At 40.3% G+C, this 22528-nt stretch overlaps 1 protein-coding gene across 2 annotated transcripts in view; it reads right to left on the reverse strand.

The window, feature by feature from the left end:
* Positions 1 to 5824: 5824 nt before the first annotated feature.
* Positions 5825 to 22528, reverse strand: part of LOC140480023 (toll-like receptor 2) — a 35386-nt gene continuing 18682 nt past the window's right edge. For both annotated transcript variants that reach the window (XM_072575757.1, XM_072574939.1), the window contains 3 exons: positions 19382 to 19529; positions 18680 to 18750; positions 5825 to 10282 (listed from right to left, as the gene is read on the reverse strand). In XM_072575757.1, coding sequence (XP_072431858.1) covers positions 7891 to 10266 — 2376 coding nt within the window. In that variant the 5' untranslated portion in view covers positions 10267 to 10282; positions 18680 to 18750; positions 19382 to 19529 and the 3' untranslated portion in view covers positions 5825 to 7890. The remainder of the gene's footprint in view (positions 10283 to 18679; positions 18751 to 19381; positions 19530 to 22528) is intronic.

Here is a 22528-nt window from a genome sequence, read left to right on the forward strand (position 1 = left end):
CACACCTCCCACCACCAAACCATCATCTCCCAGACCATCTATAACCTCATCACCACAGGGGATCTCCCATCCACCGCCTCCAACCTCATAGTCCCACAACCCCACACCGCCCGTTTCTACCTCCTGCCCAAAATCCACAAACCTGACTGCCCCGGCCGACCCATTGTCTCAGCCTGCTCCTGCCCCACCAAACACATCTCTGTATACCTTGACACGGTCCTGTCCCCATAGTCTAAGAACTCCCCACCTACGTTCGGGACACCACCCACGCCCTCCACCTCCTCCATGATTTTCACTTCCCCGGCCCCCAACGCCTTATCATCTTCACGATGGACGTCCAGTCCCTCTACACCTCCATCCCCCATCATGAAGGCCTCAAAGCCTTCCACTTCTTCCTTTCCCACCGAACCAACCAGTACCCTTCCACTGACACCCTCCTTCGACTGACTGAACTGGTCCTCACTCTGAACAACTTCTCTTTCCAATCCTCCCACTTCCTCCAAACCAAAGGAGTAGCCATGGGCACCCGCATGGGCCCCAGCTGTGCCTGCCTCTTCGTAGGATATGTGGAACAGTCCATCTTCCACAGCTACACTGGCACCACACCCCACCTTTTCCTCCGCTACATCGATGACTGTATCGGCGCTGCCTCGTGCTCCCACGAAGAGGTTGAACAGTTCATCCACTTTACCAACACCTTCCACCCCGACCTCAAATTTACCTCAGACTCCTCCCTCCCCTTCCTAGACCTCTCCATTTCTATCTCGGGTGACTGAATCAACACCGACATTTACTATAAACCAACCGACTCCCACAGCTACCTAGACTACACCTCCTCCCACCCTGCCCCCTGTAAAAATGCCATCCCATATTCCCAATTCCTTCGCCTCCGACGCATCTGCTCCCAGGACGACCAATTCCAATACTGAACAACCCAGATGGCCTCCTTCTTCAAAGACTGCAATTTCCCCTCAGACGTGGTCAACGATGCTCTCCACCGCATCTCCTTCACTTCCCGCTCCTCCGCCCTTGAGCCCCGCCTTTCCAATCGCCACCAGAACAGAATCCCACTGGTCCTCACCTTCCACCCCACCAACCTCCAGATACATCGTATCATCCTTCGTCATTTCCGCCACCTCCAAACAGACCCCATCACCAGGGATATATTCCCCTCCCCAACCCTATCAGTGTTCCGGAGAGACCACTCCCTCCGCGACTCCCTCATCAGGTCCACAGCCCCCACCACTCAACCTCCACTCCCGGCACCTTCCCCTGCAACCGCAAGAAATGCAAAACTTGCGCCCACACCTCCCCCCTCACTTCCCTCCAAGGCCCCAATGGATCCTTCCATATCCGTTGCAAATTCACCTGCACCTCCACACACATCATTTACTGCATCTGTTGCACCCGATGTGATCTCCTCTACTTTGGGGAGACAGGCCGCCTACTTGCGGAACGTTTCAGGAAACACCTCTGGGACACCCGCACCAACCAACCCAACCGCCCCGTGGCTGAACACTTTAACTCCCCCTCCCACTCCGCCAAGGACATGCAGGTCATTGGCCTCCTCCATCGCCAGACCCTGACCACACGACGCCTGGAGGAAGAGCGCCTCATATTCCGCCTAAGAACCCTCCACCCACAGGGGATGAATGTAGATTTCTCCAGCTTCCTCATTTCCCCTCCCCCCACCTTATCTCAGTCCCAACCCTCGGACTCAGCACCGCTTTCTTGACCTGCAATCTTCTTCCCGACCTCTCCGCCCCGACCCCCTCTCCGGCCTATCATCCTCACCCTCACCTCCTTCCACCTATCATATTCCCAGCGTCCCTCCCCCAAATCCCCTCCCCCCTACCTTTTATCTCCACCCGCCTGGCACACTAGCCTCATTCCTGAAGAAGGACTTATGCCCGAAACGTCAATTCTCCTGCTCCTCTGATGCTGCCTGGCCTGCTGTGTTTTTCCAGCATCATATTTTTCAACTCTGGTCTCCAGCATCTGCAGTCCTCACTTTCTCATAGTTGATCTCTATTAAATAGTTCACCTCACTCAATTTCCTTTTGACTTGATAAGGTCCACTGAACCTTGCTTTTAACGGTTCACCTGATAGGGGAAGTAACATTAATACCGTATCCCCGATAGCAAAATTGTGAATTTTCAATTTCTTGACTGCTTCTTGCTTCATCGTATAGTGTGATACTTTTAAATGCTGTCTAGCCAACTCCCCAGCTGTATTTAATCATTCCCTAAAATTTTTATACACAGTCCAAATATGTGGTCACTGAATTCTAACTTACCAATTTCTCCTTAATCAATTTTAATGGTCCTCTCACTTCATGTCCAAAAACTAATTCAAATCGGCTGAATTTGGTTGATTCGTTTAGCGCATCTCTGATCACAGAAAGTACAAATGGAATTCCCTTATCCCAATCATCTGAATAGTCCTGACTACAAGCCCTCAACATGGTCCTTAAAATCTGATGCTAACTTTCTAGCACTCCTTGCAATTCTGATTGATATGCAGTAGATATGAATGGTTTTATTCCTAAGCTCTTCTTATCTTCCTTGAATAATTTTGATGTGAGGTTTGATCCTTGATCTGATTGTATCTCTGTGGGTAGTCCTGTATCTAGTGAAATATTTGAGTAATTCCTCTTCAACCCTTGTAGCTGTGATATTGCAATGAAATGGCCTCTGGAAATCTAGCTAATGCGTCCATTATTGTTAACAAATACTGATTCCCACTTTTTGTTTGAGTAGGGGACCTACGCAATTAATTAAGACACTTGTAAAAGGTTCCTCAAATGCTGGAATAGATATAAAAGGTGCAGGGTTTATTACTGCCTGTGGTTTTTGGAATAGTTGACATATGGGACTAGATTGGGTTGGGATATCTGGTTGGCATGGATGGGTTGGACCGAAGGGTCTGTTTCCATGCTGTACATCTCTATTACTGTAATCACTACTGTGACAATACAATGCTTGAAGAGATATGTTCTGTGCTGTTTCTCTTGCAGAGTTGTTTTTCACAGTGGTACTGAGGTGTCATCTCCCAGCAGACCATTTTTCAGTAGCTTTGGGTTTCTCCGTGGGTGTTTTGTTTTCAAGTAAGACAAAAGAATCATGAGTGGGCAGGGCCAGGCTCTCTCAGACCCAGAGGACTTTGGTATTGCTTTCAGTTGTTTGTTTAGTTAGTGGCTGGAATGGATGGCTAGAGTTTTCTTTGCTGCCAGATTGAAGACTTAGACATCACAAGGAGCAGTTTCTTTCTCTGGACTGGAGAGAGGCAGCATGTACAAATAATCACTGTTTTGCTGCATTGCATTTTGCCAAAGCATGTGTTTATGGGATGCTGCCTACAGCGGAATAGTTGATGATTAGTGATGAAATAATGCATTGTCTTTTTAAGTATGTCAATGGAGTAAAGTGTACCAATTTGTTGTTTTGATGGTATTCATAGACTCATAGAGATGTACAGCATGGAAACAGACCCTTCAGTCCAACCAGTCCATGCCAACCAGATATCCCAACCCAATCTAGTCCCACCTGCCAGCACTCGGCCTATATCCATCCAAACCCTTCCTATTCATATACCCATCCAAATGCTTTTTAAATGCTGTAATTGTACCAGCCTCCACCACTTCCTCTGGCAGCGCATTCCATACATGTACCACCCTTGATGGACCAATCAAATCATATCTGGAACACAGCACCTTTTGTTTACCTTTACATTAAAATACAAGTTAGGGTCTAAGCTTTCTCTATGATATATTTTGGGGGAGGCTGATCTGATCTCTAACACTACTTAACCCTTAGATCTAGATTACATAATAAGACTAGATTACATAATCACTCATTGTAGCTTAACCTCTATATTCTAGGTATTATTCGAGTAGCTCTACACTGATTTGCTTCTAAGAACAACATATCCTTCCTGAAATATGATCCCCAGAACTGTTTACATTATCTCAGATGCTGTTCAGCCAGAGGTTTGTCAAACTGAAGGATGAATTCAAAGTTTGGGAGAAGATTTGTAGCTCGGATGCTTGTTGTTGTGGTTCAGTTCGCCAAGATGGGAATTTGTCTTGCAAATGTTTCATCCCCTGTCTAGGAGACATCCTCAGTACTTGGGAGCCTCCTGTGAAGCGCTTCTGTACTGTTTCCTCCAGCATTTATAGTGGCCTGTCTCTCATGGTATAGACAGAGAACACAGGGGACCAACACCTTCAACATAATGTCTAGCTATCACCATTGTTAACAGTTAACCCGAGAATGCAACTTTAAAAAAAAGGTTTTGTGATTTACACATGAAAGAAGTGAAACTATCACTGTATTCTAACAGATGAAAGGCTTAACAGACAATCGATTTTTCAATGTATAATTTCAGTTACATCACACTGTAAATTTTTGCTATAAATTCTGTATTGCGATCGAGCCCTCCACTATCACCTGACGAAGGAGCGTCACTCCAAAAGCTAGTGTGCTGCCAATTAAACCTGTTGGACTATAAGCTGGTGTTGTGTGATTTTTAACTGTTGGACTATAAGCTGGTGTTGTGTGATTTTTAACTGTTGGACTATAAGCTGGTGTTGTGTGATTTTTAACTGTTGGACTATAAGCTGGTGTTGTGATTTCTAATCAAGGATTTACAGAGCATGCAGAAAGGAATCATCAAATGGCTCTCAGGTTAAGGGACTTCACTGAAATGGATAGACTTGTGAAGCTGGTACTGTTCTCCTTGGAGGAGAGAAGTGTCAGATAGAGCTGTTCAAAATCATGAGCAGCTTCCTTTTGTCAAAAGGTAAAATATCACAGGAAACAGGTTTAAAGTGATTGTGAAAAGAATCAAAGGCAACATAAAAAGAAATTTGTGTTTGCAGTGCTATCTGTTACTATCTGGAATGCGCTGTCTGGAAGAGTGATGGAGGCAGATTCAATCATAGTTTTCAGAGAAAAAATGAATCAACACCTGAAGAGTAAACAGTTATGTGGCAATGCAAAGATAATGGGATGAGCTAAATTAGTCTTGTAGAGAGTTGAAACAGATTTGATGGATTGAATGGCCTCTTCCTGTGCCATAACCAAGCATGCTTTTGGCAATAAGGAGCCGTATGTATAAGCACACTTTTGATGTACATCAGATACTTAGCATGCTAAAAGTTTATGAATCGCAACTTAAAACACGGTGGCACAGTGGTTAGCACTGCTGCCTCACAGCGCCAGAGACCCGGGTTCAATTCCAGCCTCAGGCAACTGTGTCTGCGTGGGTTTCCTCCAGGTGCTCCAGTTTCCTCCCACAATCCAAAGATGTGCAGGTCAGGTGAATTGGCCATGCTAAATTGCCCATAGTGTTAGGTAAGGGGTAGATGTAGGGGTATGGGTGGGTTGTGCTTCGGTGGGTCGGTGTGGACTTGTTAGGCTGAAGGACCTGTTTCCACACTGTAAGTAATTAATCTAAAAAACATTTCACGTGATATCTCTGGTTACGAGGCTTTCTATAAGGAGCTTTCCAATTATTTATAAGTTGTTGTAATTGATACATTTCTTAGAAACAATCTATAAATTTCTTTCTGTTATTGCAAAACGTTGCAGGACACAACATACAAGTAAGATTTATTGCTTGGTATGCATATCATGAAAGCCCTAATTAACTTCGTGTTAAGACCAATGACAATTTCAAAGCTACGTCTTTTGGTATATTGCTGCAGTTCAAAAAGCATAATCTACAAAACTCAGTCATAAGTTAATTCCAATAAAATTAATAAATTGGCAACAAACACATATGCATATTTTGTTGAACATTTTATTATTTACATCAGATTGTTGTTACATTTTTAAGGACATAGTTTTTCTTTGTTGCTGAGAAGTTAATCACAAGTAAAGAATTTTTTTAAACCCACTTGATTTATTTTTCCTAGATTTTTCCTATTATATTTCCCCATGTCCTATGTTAATTAAAGAACTCTAATATCTAGCCTCAGTACCCTTCCTGATAACCTGGAGCATCTTGTAATTCCTGTCTAGGTGCACCCTAAATATTCTTCACTTACTGCTCAATCTGTTCAGCTTATTGCTGTTTTTTAATGTCCTTTCCTTGGCTTATTTTCTCTATCCTTTTTAAGTCTCTTGTTACAAAGATTTTTATTTAAAAATCTTTTAAATATTTTTCTCTAAAATTGTCTTCCATGTTTTCAAGTTGTCCACAGCTTCACTCAACCAGAGCCCTGTAAACCTTTCTGGAAATGCAACCCTTTAAAATCCTTAATTCTGACCTTCTGCACCTCTCCAATTATCTTTGCTCCACCTTTGGGAACTATACTGAGTTCTGGAATTCCCTCTGTAAATCTCTTCAGCTCTGTACCTCCTTTAGGATATTCTGTAAAATATTAACTCTTCGAGCAATTTGTCCCAATACCTCCTGTCGCTGGGTCTCAATGTCTTCTTTGAAGTAACTTAAGTGTTGTCTGATATTTTACTTATTAAGTTTACTATATAAACACAACATGTTAAGTTTACTATCATAACCTTCCATGACTCCTTGCCACATTTTTTCAAGTGGTAATCATCTTGATTGCCTCAGAAAAAAACTAAACTTTCACAGCAACTGGGACAAATTAAACGTTAAAATGAAGGACAATGCATTGTAATGGCCACTATGGTTTGGTAGAGACCGGGAAAAGTGAGAATGCATTCAGAGAACACGGGGGAGGAGAATTTGAGTGGAGGGCAAAGGAAGGGGTACAAGACAAGAATACATGACAATGGAAAATGGATCAGCATGGAAAGCAAAATGGCAGTGAAAGAGGAGGCAGAATGAGTGGTATTTGGTAAGAATGCAAATAATAGTATGAAGGGAGATAGAACAAAAGGAGCATAATGCAATCAGAACAAAGGGAAAGTCAGTGGCATTGAAGGGGAAGGTAAATAAATATGGAGAGATTATGTTAAAGCCTCTATATGAGTCTGGAAGGGACAGATTTTCTTTAATAATCAGGATGAGATTTCAATATTGGAGAGTGACTGTTGAAGTGATTTCATAATCAGTGGTTTGATTGAAATCAAAATCATCATTTTGTTTTTTTACTTTTAGAAGGAAAAACACTATTTATTGTTAAATATCAAAGTATCAAAAAAAATCATTTTTAAATTTTAATGTCCACCACAACATGCACTGGGCTTCTCACTTGGAGATGCACAACTAATTCCATGCCTACAGCATTTTGAATTACTCTTCAGGTGTTTTAGTAGTTTTGGATTATATCTTCTCCATTCAATTGAAGCCATGCTTTGTATCTTTACCTTTTAATGTTTACTGTCAGTGGTACCACATTTTTTTCCAGATCGCGGCCCTCTTGAAGGAAGCGGCTGATATGTTTTTGCCAGTGTTGTTGTTGGTAATTGTAGGTGTATCAAATGCAATGATTCTGGTCTGCAAGGTCCAAAATCGAAGCAGCAAATCTGGTTACGATTGGATAGAAGTGTCCCGGGAATGGAGAGGTTTTCCAGAGTTTCTCTTGATTACATTGAGAACTAAGAATTGCTCAGACAAAACGTCCAAGCAGCAGATTTAATGAGTTGCTTTTGAGACTGTGATAGATTGTGAAACGCACATACGTTCAATCAGTCAAATAAATTTCTGATCTTTGCAAGTCAAAGTTCTGAATATTTGTATGTATAATTATTTTATAAGCTGTGGTGCAGAAATTCTTTGGAGTGAATGTAGCCATACATTTCAATTCCAAGGCAATTCTTTTCAAAGTGATTTGTTAAAATGATCAGGTCATTACTATCTTGATGGTTAGTCAAAGCCATGTAATCACTGTTGTGATGGTTCAGCCAATGTCGTTTCACAACTGGGTTTATTTTAATGGAACAAAATACTGAAAATACTTACAGACTTGTAATGTTATCTCCTCGTAATGCGACTCTTAAATTAAACCAGAAGATTTGCTGTTCCACTTCATCCTGAGGCCATTCCAAGTAGGTTTTTGTATTCATCAGTTTTCTCAGCTTGCAGAATCTTTGAGGAATGGTTTCCTTTGGAATCATCTCTAACAGAACAAGGATGGCTGTATCATCGTTTTCATCAAATAGACGGAAATGAGTATAGTCAAGCTCATACTTGCACCACTCACTTTGGACAAAGTGTTGAGACAAAACAAAGAGGGTTTTCCTGCTTTTCTCAATGGACTCAATAATATTATCCATTATCCACTTGCCTGGGATGAAATCACGCTTATGAAGGCAGAGTGTCAGCGGTGGATGAGCACTTTCTAACTCTCTTACCAGTAAGTTCTCCACCCATTCTGAGTCCATCTCACTATAAGAGACAAATGCATCATAACAAATGATATTCTTCCTCACTTTCTTTGGTTTCCTCTTTGCCTTTAGCCAGGCCCATGTCATTTGGATGTACCAGAACACGTGATATTTGTAGCACATCGCCATTGCAATGGTTACTGCTGAAATTGTGCCAAGACACAGTAAGGCTAGGGACAATGTTTTGTGACAATCAAAAAAAGAACGCTTAGTGTATTGTACCACCTTTCCCCTGAGAATTAAGGGTGAATCACAAAGGTAATTTTCTGCTCGGTCCAACAGTTGTACTGTTATGGCGTTATTCATATAGAACAGGAATTCACATGAACAAATGTAATTATTCTTTCCAGCTTCTAAAAATTTAAGTTTCTGAAATGTCTTGATTTCTTCAGCTGTCAGAGAAGTGAGTTTATTGCTGCTGATCTTCAGAATTTCCATCTTTGGTAAGTAGCCATCACCTGGTAAACTTTTCAATTTATTATTGGACAAATTTAATTCTTTGAGAGAAGGCAGATGAACAGCAAAACTACTGATAATATTGTTACTTAAATCCAACACTTCAATATTTGGAGGGACACATTCTTTTACACTTTTGATATCACAGCTCGAAAGGTTTAGAAATTGTAGCTTTTCAGACCATTTGCATGAAGTCTTTATGTCACTGAATCTATTTTGGCTCAAATCTAAATAGATAAGTTTAGAAAGTTTAGTGAGTTTTGAGCTTGTTCTATCCAGGGATCTGAAATGATTTTTTCTCAGAATAAGATAACGCAGTGAAGGCCAAGCTCCTGAACAGAAAGTCTCTTTTAAACTCCTATCATTTAACAAATTGTCTGTTAAATCAAGGTACTCCATATTATTTAACTGTTTGGATACAGTGCAAGGCATCAGGAACATTGTTAGTTTTGTAAAGGTAGCATTTTTAACAAATTTAAATAGACCACTAATATTTGAAAGGTCATGGAATAGATAGAAGTGTCTAATGGATATATTACTTAATATTACTGTATTTAGAGAATTATTTTTTATATTGTCTATTCCCTTCCATTTCCCGACTCCTGAAAGTTTACTGTCTCGCACTACTAGTTCAGATAATTTTGTGCTCGCCATTGAATTTATAAAATTAATCACAGCATTTTCAGTCAGAAAAGTATTTCTGAGAGTGAATTTTCTCAGAGACGAATTGTGTATTGATAAAAATGGCTGCTTGTCTGCTTTGTCTGGAAATACTAAGTTTCTCAACTCCATGTGGGTGGTGGATCCTGATAAATCGACAAACATCTGCTGAGCTTGACTTGGTTCATTCAGGATTGTATAAGGCAGCCTTAAGCTAGCATGACTTATACTTCTGAATGAACTGAAACTCCCATTCTCATACATCAGTAATTTATCTGCTGTTACAATAAACTCATCCAGATGTGTAACTCCTACAAAGTCATCTTCCTTTAGAAGAGAGAGAGAAGGATTGCCAAATTCTAGCCATCTGAGTTTTGACAGATTTGAGAAAATTCTTCCTGATCCCAAATCTGTGTAATTATTTCCTAAAATGTTAAGATACTGTAATTTGGAAAGATGTTTAAACCAATGTGGTGACAGGTGTGTCAGAAGGTTATTCGACAAGTCAAGGTACTCCAGATCTGTGTTACACTGAAATGCCTGCTCAGTAATAGACCGGATTCGATTTGATTGCAATACAAGTCTTTTGAGTTTCACATATATTATGAAATCGGTGTCCATAATCTGAGAGATTTTGTTGTGAGACAGATCAAACTCCAGTACATTTTCCAATACACATGGGACTTTCTGTAGCTTCATCGATGAATAGTTGCAGAAGTTGTCAGGGTTGCATTTCTGACAGGCATCAAATGGGTCAGTGTTTCCTTCGAAGAAAGCTGTATGTACAAAAATACACTCAACAAGCAGGATCCACAGTGAGGGAGAACTCATTGCTCTTCAGGACTTTCTGAAATGAACAAGATTTAAAAATACTAATGTAGCATATAGCTGAAAGTTTTCATTTTTTTTGTAGAATGCAACTAATGTATTGCAAATTCAGAACTGTAGAATTAGATATGGTACAGAATGAAAAAGTTCAATGGAAATGATAAATTAAGTATTCAATTTTCTCAACTCTCAGTCATGTCACAAAGTTTGATCTACTTTGAAATGGCTTTCCCAAATTATTAAATTGTAATTAAAATCATAACAATGTCATCCTTTCATCTATAAGGGGTAGAATTTTAACTCTGGCATTGACAAATTGACTATATAACCAGCACCGTCCTTTTGCCATTTCTCACATTGTTTCTAAGTAAATAATTGATAGTGTTCATGGGAACCGTATGAGATTTAGTGGAGGTGAAACCTGCCGTCAGTTGCAGCCATGGTGCAGCTACAGGCAAACTACTAACAGCCTTCGGTTCAAACAGGGAGACTCTGCGTTTTGAGTACACTTTTTTGTTCCCAAATCCCTGTGCCCATCGTCCATTAGGTATTTCCTGGATGGCTCCATCTTGACCAGCCTTCCCTTCGACTACAGCCGAAGTTACAGGAAAATTGGGTGTATGTGACGCATACAGAAGTGTCTCTGCAATTGAAACGGATGAGGAAAGAGGACAATACTAGTTTGTCCCTGGATTTCAGCCATGATGGGCAGTAAGCTTTCCAATTACTTTGGTCACAATGAAAGCTCTACCAACCATGCCTCGGTGTTTGGCCTTTTCCTCTTCCATAGCTTGATGCCTGTGACTTGAGTTTATACAACACTGTGCCCCTCCCCCACCCACCTCACTTTTGCTGTTTCCAAGCCATTTCTCCTGCTTCTATGGTGCCACGCAGTTCAGCAGGAAAAAAGACTGACCACAAAAAACAGTTGCACAAAGCCATAAGCTTGCCTTTAAGCAAACATACCGCAAGATTCTCATGCACCACTGACTTGATGTTGACAGTAGGGTGTAATTTTAAGAAGTTCCACACATCAATAAACATTATTTTTGAAATTATGGATCCACCCCACAGACCTGAGATGCCATAGGAATGTTGCTGACTTAATCTCAGTAATTCAACTGCCATAGGGAAATCGAAATTCCAGCTCTACCCAATTCAGTCACTCTGCGTGCAAAATATCCACTCTTACAGGCCCCAAAAAAACATCCACACCCACCTGCCCATGATGTGTGTTTATGTAGCAATAAATATCGATGAAAAATGATCAAACAATCAGCTGTCATCCTGGTCTGTTAGGGTCTTCAAATCAGTTGGCCAGCGTAAACATTGAAACTTTTGTGAATGAATTATAAAAATGTGATTTTTGAAGTTCTGATGCTAACAAAGTTTTAACAGTGAAATCTGTTCTGCTTTGGGTTAGTAAAAAGCAATACCATGCATTTTAATTAGCAGGACTTGCAGCAATTTATTTTACTGCAAATTGACTCAGTTAACCATGGATTCAGTACATAACTGAGTCTATATGTGTCTTTTTGTGACACTAGGGGACAGCCCCTGCAACGTGAACAGAAAACTTGTGGCAGTAGATCAGGCAACACTTGTAAGTAACTAAGTTTTCTGTTTCATTGTCAAATACCCCAGCTATCTCACAAATTGAAGGACCATGCTGTGGGTCTGAAGAAACTCATACAGTTACAGAGATGTTAGTATTGGCATTGTTGCTATTCCCTGTATCAGTGAGCTGTGAAAGGGCACTGGAGCAACGTAGTTTTTTTTAAATTCATTTCACAGGGATGTGGGTATCACTGTCAATGTCAGTATTTATTGCCCATTGAGAGTTGTCCTTCAGTGGGCGTGTTGTGAGTTGCCTTCTTGAACCTGTGAACTCTATGTGGTATAGGTATACCTACAGTGCTGTTAGGATAGAAGTTCCAAGATTTTGATCCAGTTTCAGTAAAGGAATGGTGATGTGGTTCCAAATCAGGATTGTACGTGACTTAGAAGGGAACTTACTGGTGGTGGTATTCCCATTTATGTTCTAACCTAGTTCTCCTAGATAGCGGATTGTAGACTTAGAGAGTGTTTCTAAAGGAACCTCTGACACTGAGTATCTTTTTAATGGTACACACTCCTGCTCCTGTGTGCATATGATGGAGGGATTACATGTTAAAGGTGGTGAATGGGGTGCCAATGAAGTAGCTGCTTTGACTGGATAGTGTCAAGGTCTTTGAGTGTCTTTGGAGCTACACTCATCCAGATACAGAGTGAGCGTTCCATCACACTGCTGACTTGTGCCTTTTCAATATAGACAGGCACTGGAATGACAGAAGGTCAGTTACTCTTTGCAACATTCCTCGCCTCTGGCTGTTTCTGTAGACACAATATTTATATTTTGGATGTAGGTTTGCTCGCTGATCTGAAAGGTTCATTTCCAGACGTTTCGTTACCTTACTAGGTAACATTTTCAGTGGACCTCATGCGAAGCAATGCTGAAGATTCCTGTTTTCTATTTATATGTTTGGATTTCTTTGGGTTGGTGATGTCATTTCCTGTGGAACAGGAAGTGACTTCACCACAGGAAATAACATCACCAACCCAAAGAAACCCAAACATATAAATAGAAAGCAGGCATTTTCAGTATTGCTTCGCATGAGGTTCACTGAAGATGTTACCTAGTATGGTAATGAAACGTCTGGAAATGAACCTTTCAGCTCAGTGAACAAACCTATATCCAACACCTTAACTCAGCTACAAATCTTCTCAAAATTCGCTAACAATATTTATATGCATGGTCCTGTGTAGTTTCACATCAAAACAAACTCCTGGGCTTTAGTGGAGATTTCAGCAATGGTAAAGATGAAGAATCTGAAGATGGTTGAGTCTAGGAACTACACTGAGGAACTCCTGTAATGATGTCCTGTGCTGAGATGATTGACCTCCAACAACTCTAACAGTCTTTGTTTAATTCCAATCAGCAGAGGTGTTTTTCACCAATTCCATGGACTCCAGTTTTGTGAGGGTTCCTTGATTGTCAATTGTATTGCCAAGGGCATTTTGCACTCACATCTCCTCTGGAGTTCAGCTCTTTTTTCCATGTTTGGACCGAGCTGTACTGAGGTCAGGAGACAAGTGGGCAGAACTGAGTATCGGTGAGCAGATAATTGTTGAGTAAGTGTAACTTGATAACGTTATTGATCACCCTTTCTAGATTGATAGACCAGGTTGGATTGAACGTTTTTTTGTGGGACATATCTGGGAAATTTTCCACATTGCCAGATAGGAGTCAGGGTTGTAGCTTTACTGGAACAGCTTGATTAAGTACAGCAAGTTTGGGAGCACCAGTTTTGTCAGCAGTATCGTCAGAATGCATGATCCAAAGCCTTTAGCCATTTTTGGAAATTACATCGAGTGAATCTTATTGACTCAAAGCTGACGTCTGAACTTCTGGGACATCAGGAGGAATCTGAGATGGATCAAACTATTTGACTTTCTTTCAAGACACTTACACTGATGTGCTGGGCTTACCCTCGTATTGGGACTTTGGCTTTTCCTGATATACAAAAGAAATCTAGATCTTGGTGGGCCAGGGACAATAGGAAAGTTTGTGATGCCACAAAACTTGGGAGAATTCTAAACTGTGAGGAGGACCATGAAGAATTTCAAAAGGGCCTACTTTAAAATTGCTCATGGGATGTGGATACTGCTGACTAGGCCAGCATTAGGTAATGTAATGTCCATCCCTAATTACACAAAGGAGATTTAAGCATCAACCACATTGCTGTGTGATTTGCAGTCAGATGGAGGTCAGACCAAATACAGATGACTGATTTCCTTTTCTAAAGGACATTAGTAAAAGCACACAGGTTTTCACAACAATCAACAGTGGTTACATAATTGCCTTTAGACCAACTTATTTTAATTCTGGGTTTTTCTTTCCATTGAATTCAAATTTCACCATCTCCATGGTAGAATTTGAGTCAATATCCCCAGAACTAGTCCATTGACACACCACTACGTCATGATTGGCTTGTTGGTAGAGTGAATGTCTAGGTGCCAAATGATATAAGAGAATTATGAAGTGATACACTTTAAAAGATGGTGTAAAATAAATGGTACTAATCTGAAGCATGCGCAGGAGCAGAGAGACCTGAGTATACATATATATGAGTCATTAAATATGGTGGGACAGGGAAAGAGCTGTTGAGAATGTAAGGTTCGCCTTCTTGAAAAAATATTATAGAGTCAAAGAGTCATAGAGATGTACAGCACCGAAACAGACCCTTCAGTCCAACCTGACCATGCTGACCAGATATTCCAACCCAATCTAGTCCCACCTGCCAGCACCTGGCCTATATCCCTCCAAACCCTTCCTATTCATATACCCATCCAGATGCCTTTTAAATGTTGCAATTGTACCAGCCTCCACCACATCCTCTGGAAGCTCATTCCATACATGTACCACCCTCTTCATGAAAAAGTTGCCCCTTAAGTCTCTTTTATATCTTTCCCCTCTCACCATAAACCAATGACCTCTAGTTCTGGACTCCATGACCCCAGGAAAAAGACTTTGTCTATTTATCCTGTCCATGCCCCTCATAATTTTGTAAACCTCGATAAGGTCACCCCTCAGCCTCCAGCGCTCCAGGTAAAACAGCCCCAGCCTATTCAACTTATCCTTATCGCTCAAATCCTCCAACCCTGGCAACATCCCTGTAAATCTTTTTTGAACCCTTTCAATATTCACAACACCCTCCCAATAGGAAGGATACCAGAATTGCACGCAATATTCTAAAAGTGGCCTAACCAGTGACCTGTACAGCCGCAATATGACCTCCCAACTTCTGTACTCAATACTCTGACCAATAAAGGAAAGCATACCAAACACCACTTTCACTATCCTATTTACGTGCAACTCCACCTTCAAGGAGCTATGAACCTGCACTCCAAGGTCTCTTTGTTCAGCAGTACTCCCGAGAATCTTAACATCAAGTGTATAAGTCCTGCTAAGATTTGCTTTCCCAAAATGCAGCACCTTGCATTTATCTGAATTAAACTCCGTCTACCATTTCTCAGCCCATTGGCCCATCTGATCAAGATCCTGTTGTAATCTGTGGTAAACTTCTTCGCTGTCCACTACACCTCTAATTTCATATCACCTGCAAACTTACTAACAATGTCTCTTATGCTCGCATCCAAATCATTTATATAAATGACAAAAAGTAGTGGACCCAGCACCGATCCTTGTGGCACTCCACTGGTCACAGGCCTCCAGTCCGAAAAACAACCCTCCACCACCACCCTCTGTCTTCTACCTTTGAGCCAGTTCTGTATCCAAATGGCTAGTTCTCCCTGTATTCTGTGAGATCTAACCTTGCTAACCAGTCTCCCATGGGGAACCTTGTCGAACACCTTACTGAAGTCCATATAGATCACGTCAACCACTCTGCCCCCATCAATCCTCTTTGTTACTTCTTTGAAAAACTCAATCAAGTTTGTGAGACATGATTTCCCACACACAAGGCCATGCTGACTATCCCTAATTAGTCCATCCCTTTCCAAATACATGTACATACTGTCCCTCAGGATTCCCTCCAACAATTAGAGGGTGGTGCATGTATGGAATGAGCTACCAGAGAAAGTAGTGGAGGCTAGTACATTGGCATGATTTAAAAGGCATCTGGATGGGTATATGTATAGGAAGGATATAGGGGGATATGGGCCAAATGCAGGCAAATGGGACTGGAATAGCTTAAGATATCTGGTCGGCATGGACGGGTTGAACTGAAGGGCGTCTGTTTCCATGCTGTAGATGTCTATGAAAAAACTTGCCCACCATTGATGTCAGGCTCAATGGTCTGTAGTTCCCTGGCTTGTCTTTACCACTCTTCTTAAACAGTGGCACCACATTTGCCAACCTCCAGTCTTCCGGCATCTCACCTGTGACTATCGATGATACAAATATCTCAGCAAGAGGCCCAGCAATCACTAGATGGGATTTTATGACAATTGAAAATGGTTTCATGGTCACTGTTAGACCAGCTTTTAATTCTAGATTTAGTTATTGAATTTAAAATTCCCCAATTACCATGGTAATTGAATCGATGTGTCCAGAGTACCAATAAGAATTGTTACCAGTGGAAAATTGAGGAATTGAATCTTTGTATTTCTGAAAGCAATCATTTACAAATTAACATACTGAAAAAGCAACTGAACAATTGCCTCTAACAATTTTTTAGTTTTGATTTCCTGATTTTCCTCTGTTGCTCATGTTAGTTTCAACAGCCAATATTTATGGGTTGGTTTTTGTAAGGGCTTATAACCAAAGTATCACATGTCACTGCCCAGCGATTAGACAGTCTTTGCATGTTCAGGTTTTTGAAATGTTTGCACCAAAGTAGCTGAAAGTGTAAACTGACGATCGGGAAACAAATAACATTGTGGATATGTTACCGGACCAGAACATCAGACTAACAGTCATGGGTTCAACCCCACCATGGCTGATGGTGAAATTAATTCCAGATATTTATTGAATTCTAAATGCTAATCTAATGGAGATCATGTCAATTGTTAAAAACCCAATGGTTCACTATTGTCCTTATCTCGTCTGGCCCACATGTGACTCCATACCCACAGCAATGTGGTTGACTCTTTAAACTGTCCTCTGGGCATGACATGAAAGTATTGGACTGGGGTGGGCAAAGTAAGAAGTCACATGACACCAGGTTATAGTCCAACATGTTTATTTCAAATCAAAAGCTTTCATAGCTTCCATCAGCTGGACAAAGGAGCAGCGTGCTGAAAACTTGTGATTTCAAAAACGTGTTGGGCTATAACCTGGTGTCATGTGACCTCTGACTTTGTCCTCTAGGCAATTAGGGATGGGCAATAAATGCTGCCCTAGCTAGCAATGCCCTTGGCCCATGAATGATTTTTTTTTTCAAAATAATGCAATGAAAGAACCAGGAAAACTTTAAACAGTGGTACAAATATCATTTTTTTTTTACCTGAGAATGTTAAAGGACTGGTAAGATGGATGATTGAGAAGCATTGTAAATTAAGTCGGTGAATGTGGACATGTATTTGATTTAAATGGAAATGTATTTCATATTGGAATGTGGGACTTGCCACAAGGAATTCAATGATCTGGCCAAATTTCCTTATAGAAAGACACATATCTTTAGCTCTTTAGTCTTTGATCATGCCCATGCAACCTTGCCTCAGAAGGAGTATTACTGAACCTTTGTCCCTCTAAGTTCTACATCTCTTTATATAAGAGCAATTGTACACTTCACTGTAAGTGCTTTTACTACTGTTTGCACACTCAGCATTTGGTACTGCTCTCAGATTTCCTTATCTTTCTCCCCCACACCTTTCCATTACTTTTTCTTGTAGTTAGTAGTGTATAGTTGCATCTCTGCAGAATGTATTTTACATAATCAAAATACTGTAGTTGTTACAGACATTTACATGATTATGTTTTTAAGCTGGTTATAAACTATGGGAACAAATACAAATGTAAGAGCAAAATGCTTGTGCTTCATATTTAACATTGCTCTCAAAATCACCAGCCAGTTTACAATCAACAGACTTCCCGGTGATTTATCTTATATCAGTCACAGCTCCTTCTACATTTTTCTTGGAATGGCACCCTGTTAATTGTAATGCCCGTGGATCATGGATGTTTCTCATTTTGATAGAAGGCTTCCATTGCCTTTGTTAGGAGCATGGGTGCCTATTTCAAGACCCATTCAAAGGCATTAGTCTCTGTCTTGCCTGCTGCTGCTAGCTCACTTCTGCCCTGTTGAATTTTCATCAAATTGGTTGTGAAAAATTTGACCAACATAATGAATTTTAGCAAGATCTGGACATAAAACCAGAAATTGCTGTAAAAGCTAATCAGGTCTGGCAACATCTGTGGAGATAAATAAGAGTTAATATTTCGGATCCAGTGACCCTTCCTCAGAACATCTTCCTCAGAGTTTTGAGGAGGAGTCACTGGACCCGAAATGGCAACTCTGATTTCTCTCCACAGATGCTGCCAGACCTGCTGAGCTTTTACAGCCATTTATGTCTTTGCTTCTGATTTCCAGCATCTGCTGGTTTTTGGTTTTTAAGAGCCAGACATGTCCTGGTTAACATGCAAGTTAATTAGATTAGTTTCCTGTAATTCCATTTCTAGAAATGCCTACAAAATGTTTACAAATTTTATAAATAATGCTTTAATAAATCCAATAGAAAATACATTTGGAGTGTTAATCTAAAATTAGAGCTGTAAGCAAAGATTGGGAATCGGTTTAGCTCAGTTGGCTGGATTGTTAGTTTGCAAAGCAGTGTGATGCCAACAGCATGGGTTCAATTCCCATCACCGGTTTGACGTTACCATGAAGGGCTTTCCTTCTCAATCTCCCCTCACCTGAGGTCTGGGGCCCTCAGGTTAAATCACCACCAGTTGCTTCTGTCTAACAAGAGAGCAGCCTCTATGATCTGGTGAGACAAGTAAAGATCTTTTTTAAAAAGACAATTATTGCAATATAAAATAAAATAACCTGTTAAAATCAATCTTAAAATTGATCTGTAAAAATTAAGTACAAGATTCAGGTTTATAAAGATTTAATTTCAAATATAATGTTCCTTAATGATGTTTGTATCTATAAAATTGCACATGGCACAACGTACTATACTGCTCAAATAAAGAACTATAAAAATGTTACATTATATAGCAAATAATTGTATAACAGTTTGGAACATTATGTAAATTCGCCTACCAAATTATTGAAAGCTAGTCATTTTTTTCGTGCTGTCCGTAAAGATTGTGTAGCAGTATATTAAGTAACATTTCAATTTTCAGGCCAATATAGTCAACATTTCTTTAGACAGCTACCTTTTATCTGTGAACCATGATAAAGTAGATGTTTTTGGTTTAACTTGCACTGATTCTTTTTGCCTCAACAATTATTTAATTACTTTTTAATGTCTTCTTCCTAGACTCCTATTGATTCCCACATTCATTTAAAAACAGAAAGATGATGAACTTACCAATTATTATTTAGTTTAGATGATACAAATTTATTTTATCTTTTTCCTGTTTAAAAGAACATTTAACAGCTATTCTTACCAGGTGAGTCTTCAATGTTGTATTAGTCACAGTCCTGTCTCACACAAATCCAACCAAATGGACATTTGCATCCCTTTGCATCTTTCATATTTTCTCCTCTTTAAGCAGAGATTTTGAGCTGATTCTGAAGCACATTGAACTGTATAAGCTGCCAAGTAAGAAATAGACAGGAAGCACATGTTATCTTAATTTACAGTAAGGCAATTTATAGAAGCAGATAGTCCCATATTTGTAGTAGATTATTATGTTTAAGCACTGGTATTGCTAACAAAAACAACTAATGTCTCTGTCTTACTGCTTGAAAGGAGGAGGTAGTGTTAGCAGAGGGTTACTTTTCAGGCTGGAGGCCTGTGGCCAGTGGTGTGCCACAAGGATCGGTGCTGGGTCCACTGCTTTTTGTCATTTATAGAAATGACTTGGATATGTATATAGGGGGAATGGTGAGTAGGTTTGCAAATGATACCAAAATTGGTGGAGTAGTGGGTAGTGAAGATGGTTTTCGCAGAGTACAATGGCACCAGTGGGCCAAGGAGTGGCAGATGGAGTTTAATTGAGGTAAGTGTGAGGTGTTGCATTTTGGTAGGGCAAATCAGGGCAGGATTGTACATTTAATAGTGGGGCCCTGGGGACTGTTGCCAAGCAAAGAAACCTTGAGGTGCAATTTCAAAGTTCCTAAAGTTGGAGTTCCAGATAAACAGGGTAGTGAAGAAGGCATTTGGTCAGTGCATTGAGTATAGGAGTTGGGATGTCATATTGTGGCTCTACTGGACATTGGTTTGGCTAATTTTGAAACACTGCATTCAATTCTGGTCTCCCTCCTATAGGACAGATGTTGTTAAACTTGAAAGAGCGCAGAACAGATTTACAAGAATATTGCTGGGTTTAGACAGTTTGAGCTGCAGGGAGAGACTGAATAGGCTGGGGCTATTTTCCCTAGTGTATCAGAAACTGAGGGTGAAAATCATGAGGGGCATGAATAGGACAAATAGCCAAGATATTTTCCCCAAAGTAGGAGAGTCCAAAACTAGAGGGCATAGGTTTAAAATGAGAGGAGAAAGATTTAAAAGGGTCCTAAGGGACAACTTTTTCACACTGGGTGGTACGTAAATGAATGAGCTACCAGGGCAGGTGGTGGAGGCTAGTACAATTACAACATTTAAAAGGCATCTGGATGGGTATATGAATAGGAAGGGTTTAGAAAGATATGGCCCAAAAGTTGGCAAGTGGGACTATATTAATTTAGGATATCTGGAGGACATGGACGAGTTGGATCGAAGGATCTGTTTCCATGCTGTATATCTCTATGACTGTTAAGTATGAAGTCTTATACCTTCAAATTTTAATTATTGTCGAGTATTTAATTTTTTTCTTCTTCCTGATTTTTTTTTCACTTTCACTTTCTGTACATAATTTGAGATTGAAATATTCTAACTTTCATTTGTGGTTCAGATCCTGTCTGCAATTCTCTTTGGAGAGTTTAAACAGGGTGAAAGGTATCCACTTAAAATTAATAGAACTACAGAAGTTTTGGGAAGACTGCTCTAACTCTCCAACTTCACCTTTACTTCAAAATAAGATAGAGAAAGGGAGCGTTTTAGCACCAGATTAGAGATGGGGCAAAAGTCAGGCTATTATGACTAGGTGAGAAGCTATGAAACAGGTGTACACTTTTCAGTTTCCTCAATTGGTCACAACATAGGTGTAAGTTCTGTTTAGCCTGAGATTATACTTTTATTTATTTGATTTGTTTATTGTCACGCATATTTTGTTATAAATACAATGAAAAGCTTTGATTAGTGTTGCTGCAGTCTGGCGCCATCTTAAAACACAGAAAATAAACCAAATCATAGAATTTAAAGGCAGAAAATTTTGGAAACAGTTCAACTTTACTTGACTTTTTGTTAATTGCTCAGCCATGGGCTTTTCTCCAATCAAACGTATTTAACTATTTTTGCTGTGTCCAGTTAAAGACCAATCAGAAGGTTTCCTTGATTTGAAAAACATCAATCTTAGTACCTGCTAACCGGAGGAAGATTAAAAGGATGTGAGCTTAATCACTAGGCCTTCATGCAGTCATAGAGTCATCGAGATGTACAGCATGGAAACAGACCCTTCAGCCCACCTGTCCATGCCGACCAGATATCCCAACCCAATCTAGTCCCACCTGCCAGCACCCGGCCCATATCCCTCCAAACCCTTCCTATTCATATACCCATCCAAATGCCTTTTAAATGTTGCAATTGTACCAGCCTCCACCACTTCCTCTGGCAGCTCATTCCATACCTGTACCATCCTCTGCATGAAAAAGTTGCCCCTTAGGTCTCTTTTATATCTTTCCCCCCTCACCCTAAACCTATGCCCTCTAGTTCTGGACTCCCAGACCCCAGGGAAAAGACCTTGTCTATTTATCCTATTCATGCCCCTCATAATTTTGTAAACCTCTATAAGGTCACCCCTCAGCCTCTGACACTCCAGGGATAACAGCCCGAGCCTGTTCAGCCTCTCCCTATATCTCAAATCCTCCAACCCTGGCAACATCCTTGTAAATCTTTTTTGAACCCTTTCAAGTTTCACAACATCTTTCCAATAGGAAGGAGACCAGACTTACATGCAATATTCCAACAGTGGCCTAACCAATGTCCTGTACAGCCGCAACATGTGTGTTAGAACTCTCACTGCTTTTTCAATAGTTCTATTTTTATTATTTTATCACTTTTGATTTGGAGCCATGAACTGGGAATTGTGAGGTGAATATGACTTGTGAACTTTGGAAAATAGCTTATAATAAAAGGAAAAAAAAATACCAAATAAACTTTTTGTTATATTGTGAGGACAAGCTTTGATGAAAAAGGGTTCCTACTGACACAACAATCCTGGGAAGAGTATCCTGTTTGAAAAGGGAGCAGATGTTAGCTCTTAACAAGGTGGGAATAATCCAGGAATTGGTTCTGGCAAGTCTGGAATAAACCCTATATACAAACAGATGGCAGATGTTGAATGTAATTGAAGCCTTGGGAAAATATGGTTTGTCTCTCAGGGTGGAACCAGAGTTGGAGTTGTTGTGTTGAGCCATATTTTTCTGGGAGATGAGTTTGGCCACTGATGACACGGCATGAAGATAATAAAATTGCCTCCCTAATCTTCCTC

Source organism: Chiloscyllium punctatum, chromosome 1 (assembly GCF_047496795.1).
Source record: "Chiloscyllium punctatum isolate Juve2018m chromosome 1, sChiPun1.3, whole genome shotgun sequence".
Taxonomy (NCBI): domain Eukaryota; kingdom Metazoa; phylum Chordata; class Chondrichthyes; order Orectolobiformes; family Hemiscylliidae; genus Chiloscyllium; species Chiloscyllium punctatum.